This window comes from Herpailurus yagouaroundi, unplaced genomic scaffold (assembly GCF_014898765.1).
Source record: "Herpailurus yagouaroundi ecotype Mexico unplaced genomic scaffold, PumYag 220, whole genome shotgun sequence".
In the NCBI taxonomy this organism is placed as follows: Eukaryota; Metazoa; Chordata; class Mammalia; order Carnivora; family Felidae; genus Herpailurus; species Herpailurus yagouaroundi.
In genome coordinates, this window is record NW_024412451.1 from 7,681,770 (window position 1) to 7,685,732 (window position 3,963).

Sequence of the window (3,963 nt, forward strand, 5' to 3'; positions counted from 1 at the left end):
ATTATGATAGGTTTCCTTACTTTTGTTCTTGACATAAAGGCAAATGCCCCAAAGGTTTTTTCTTTCTGTTTCCATCCTACTCTTGAGTCATTCTTGCTTGCATTCATTCAATTCAGTTTGTCACGGGACAGGTTCCCATCACACGAATCTGCAATCAGTGCATCTACATTTTATTAAATCTCTAAAGCTTTATTCACTTTGATATTGGTCTACAGAACAAATCTTTACACATCGTGAAAGTTATTATAACAAAAATTATAAAGTAACATACTATCAAGCTAAAATAAAAAGGCAAAGCTGAAACCAAAACTCTATATATAGATTTTTCAAAGAACACAGCTGTCTAGCTTACTTAGCATAGCATAGCCGTTAGATGCACTGTCTCTGCAAACAACTCAGCCAGATTCAAGTCCACACTTTGCCCCAAGTACGGTATGAATTTAGACAAATCACCTGTCCTGTCTGTATTCTCCTTGTCTTTAAAATGAAAGGGATAGTAGCGATGACTCAGAGTTTTGTTTAAAAAGTAAGTTACAACATGTATGAACCTCATAGCAATGGCTCGTACATTGTCATTTGCTTTAAACTCTTGGGGCGCCTGGGTGGCTGAGTCAGTTGCACATCTGACTTCAGCTCAGGTTGCGATCTCATGGTTCTTGAATGTAAGCCCTACAATGGGTTTGCTGCTGTCAGCACGGAGCCTGCTTTGGATATCCCAATGCTCGCTCTCTCTCAAAACTGATTAAACAATTTTTAAAGAAAGGTTATATACTCAACTCTTGAAAATCTCTTTAAAAATTAATATTTCTCTTGTTAACCTTTCTTGATATACAATTGACATGCCAAAACTCGCACATATTTAATGTATATATTTTGATGAGTTTGGAAATCTGCTTACCTCTTTGATGCCATCACCGCAATCAAGGTACTAAAATATCCAGCACTTCCAAAACATTCCTTGTGTTCCTGTGTGTGTGTGTGTGTGTGTGTGTGTGTGTGTGTTTGGTCAGAGCACCTCACTTAAAGTATAGGCTCTTTTCATAACTGAAAGTGCACAATACTGTACTACTAACTATAGTCACCATACGGTACAACAGATCTCTACAACTCACTCATCTTGTATAACTGAAACTTTACACACATTGAACAACAATTCCCCATTCCCCCTCCCTCCAGCCCCTGGCAACCACTGTTCTATGCTCTGCTTCTATGGGTTTGACTATTTTAGATTCCGCATGTAGGTGAAACCATACCATATTTTTCCTTCTGTGATTCGCTTATTTCACTTAGCATAACGTCTTCTATGTTCATCCAAGTAGGCGTTCCTTCTTTTTGAAGCTTAGATAATATCTCATTGTATGTATATACTCCACTTTCCTCATCCATTCATTGTCAACGGGCATTTCAATTGCTTCCATAACTTGGCTATTGTGAATGATGCTGTAATGAATGTGGGCATGTAGGTACCTCTTTGAGACCTTGGTTTCAATTCTTTTGGCTGTATACCAAGAAGTGGGATTTCTGGATGATGAGATAGTTCTATCACATTTTTTTTTGAGGAACTTCTATACTTTTCCATGGTGGCTGCAATATTCTACATTTCTACCAGTAGTGTATAAGGACTCCAATTTTTCCACGTCCTTACCAACACTTGTTATCTTTGGGGCTTGGAAGATACTAGTCATTCTAACAGATGTGAGATAACATCTCATTGTGGATTTGATCTGCATTTCCCTGATGATTAGTAGAGTCGACCACCTTTTCATATACTTGATCATTCATATGTTCTTTGGAGAAATGTCGATTCCTAAAGTTGCCCATTTCTTAATTGGGTTATTTGGTGGTTTCTTCTATTGAGTTGTTGGAGATTCTTATGTTTTGTATATTAAACCCTTGTCAGATGAATGCTTTGCAAGTATTTTGTCCCATTCCATAGACTGCCTTTTCACTTTAGTGATTATTTCCTTTGCTCTGCAGAAGCTTTTTAGTTTTATATAATCCCACTTGTGTTTTTTTTCTTTTGCTGCCTCTGCTGTTGCTATCAGATCCAGGAAATCATTGCCAAGGCCAATGCCAAGAAGATTTTCCCCTATGTTTTCCTGAAGGGGTTTTACAGTTTCACATCTTATGTTTAAGTCTTTCATCCAGTTTGAGTTGATTTGTTGTGTATGGTCAAAGATAGGGGTCCAATTTCACCCTTTTACATATGGATATCTGGTTTTCTGAACACCATTTCGAAGGAGAAACTAATGATAAGTGGAGAATATTGGATTTGAGTTGACAAGACGCATGATGCCCACACCTCATATTCCCATGCAGGATCCTCTGGTTCTGAAGATAAATCTCGGTGACTGGAAACCGGCAGAATGGCCTCCAGGGATTTGGTCATAGGAGTGATCTTCTTAACCCAAACCGTGGTCGGAATCTTGGGGAATTTCTCTCTTCTTTACTATTATATCTTCCTCTCTTTCACTGGGTGCAGGTTGAGGCCCACAGATTTGATTGTCAAACACCTGGTTGCAGCCAACTCCTTATCCCTCCTCTGTAAAGGAGTCCCCCAGATGATGGCAGCTTTCGGGTGGAACAATTTTCCAGGTGATTTTGGATGCAAACTTCTTTTCTATCTTCACAGAATAGGCAGGGGTGTGTCCATAGGCAGCACCTGCCTCTTGAGTGCCTTCCAGGCCATCACAATCAGCCCCCAGAACGCCAGGGGGACAAAACTTAAAAGGAAAGCTCTCAAGTACATTGACTTCTCTATATTCCTGTGCTGGACCGTCTACATGCTGGTAAATATCATTTGCCCTATCCATGTGACTGGCAAACGGAACAACGTGAGTATCTCAATGAGAAAGGATTTGCAATACTGTTCGGGGACAACTAATAACAAAATCATACAATTGGTACATGCAGCGCTGTTATCATTCCCTGATGTGTTATGTTTGGGGATCATGGTCTGGGCCAGTGGCCACATGGTCTTCATCCTGCACAGGCACAGGCAGAGGGTCCAGCACATTCACAGCACTAATGTCTCCCCCAGATCCTCTCCTGAGTCCAGAGCCACCCAGAGCATCCTCGTCCTGGTGAGCACCTTTGTGTGTTTCTACTCCCTCTCCTCCACCTGCCAAGTCTTTATGGTTGTTTTCGATAATCCCAGCTGGTTGCTGGTGAACGTCTCTGCCTTGATCAGTGGATGTTTCCCAACTGCCTGCCCCTTTGTTCTCATGAACGGTAACTCCTGTGTGTCCAGGTTCTACCTTCCCTGGCTGAGGAACACAACATCCACGAAAGTGATAACAAACGCGTAAATTGTACGTTTTTGCACAGTGTACAGGTGTTACTTCATTCATTCCCCGAGCTGCCAGCATAATGATGCAACAATCACACCCCAGGAGAGTGGTCAGCAAGCCAGAGTGAGCATCTGTCCCAATAAAAAACAATCAGTGGTAATAGTAAATGTAAATGAAATAGTAATGCAATTCTTATGAAAATACTTATGTAACTGAAATTTTGTTCACACTTCCAGTGAAATAGTTTGGAATCTGTGCAATTAAAAAATGTTCCTGAAACAATCTAGAGATTGTGAGGGAGTATTTGAGTGTTGTAACTTTTAATTTGACATACTAAATATATCCAGAAATTGACTACGCTTGGAATTGTTGGAAAAGTTGCAAGAGAAGTTAACATGTGAGACGGCCATTCAAGAAAGTGAAGAAAAGAATGTTCTCAAGTAATAATGAAGTAGGATGGGGTGATGGTGGAGTGCCAATTCAGGTTCAGTTAGGAACATTTGGGACTAAGTTATAAAATTTGTAGTTTAAACCTTAGGGAGACAGTAATCTTTAAAATATGATGACATGGAGGGATATTAGCACATTTAAGGCATTTAACATAGAAATGGACAAAGGGACCTGGGTTGGGACAAAGGAGAGCACAAAAACCTGTTGTCACTGATGAAAAAAG

The 3,963-nt window shown here is 40.2% G+C and overlaps 1 protein-coding gene across 1 annotated transcript; it reads left to right on the forward strand.

Annotated features, from left to right (window-relative positions):
- Positions 1-2,024: 2,024 nt before the first annotated feature.
- Positions 2,025-3,413, forward strand: LOC121018974 (vomeronasal type-1 receptor 4-like). Its single transcript, XM_040458120.1, has one exon. The coding sequence runs from the start codon at positions 2,367-2,369 to the stop codon at positions 3,306-3,308; it is 942 nt and encodes a 313-aa protein (XP_040314054.1). The 5' UTR covers positions 2,025-2,366; the 3' UTR covers positions 3,309-3,413.
- The last annotated feature ends 550 nt before the right edge of the window (positions 3,414-3,963 follow it).

Coding starts and splice junctions, on each gene's coding strand:
- LOC121018974 (XM_040458120.1), top strand. CDS start 2,367: ATGGCCTCCAGGGATTTGGTCATAGGAGTGATCTTCTTAACCCAAACC.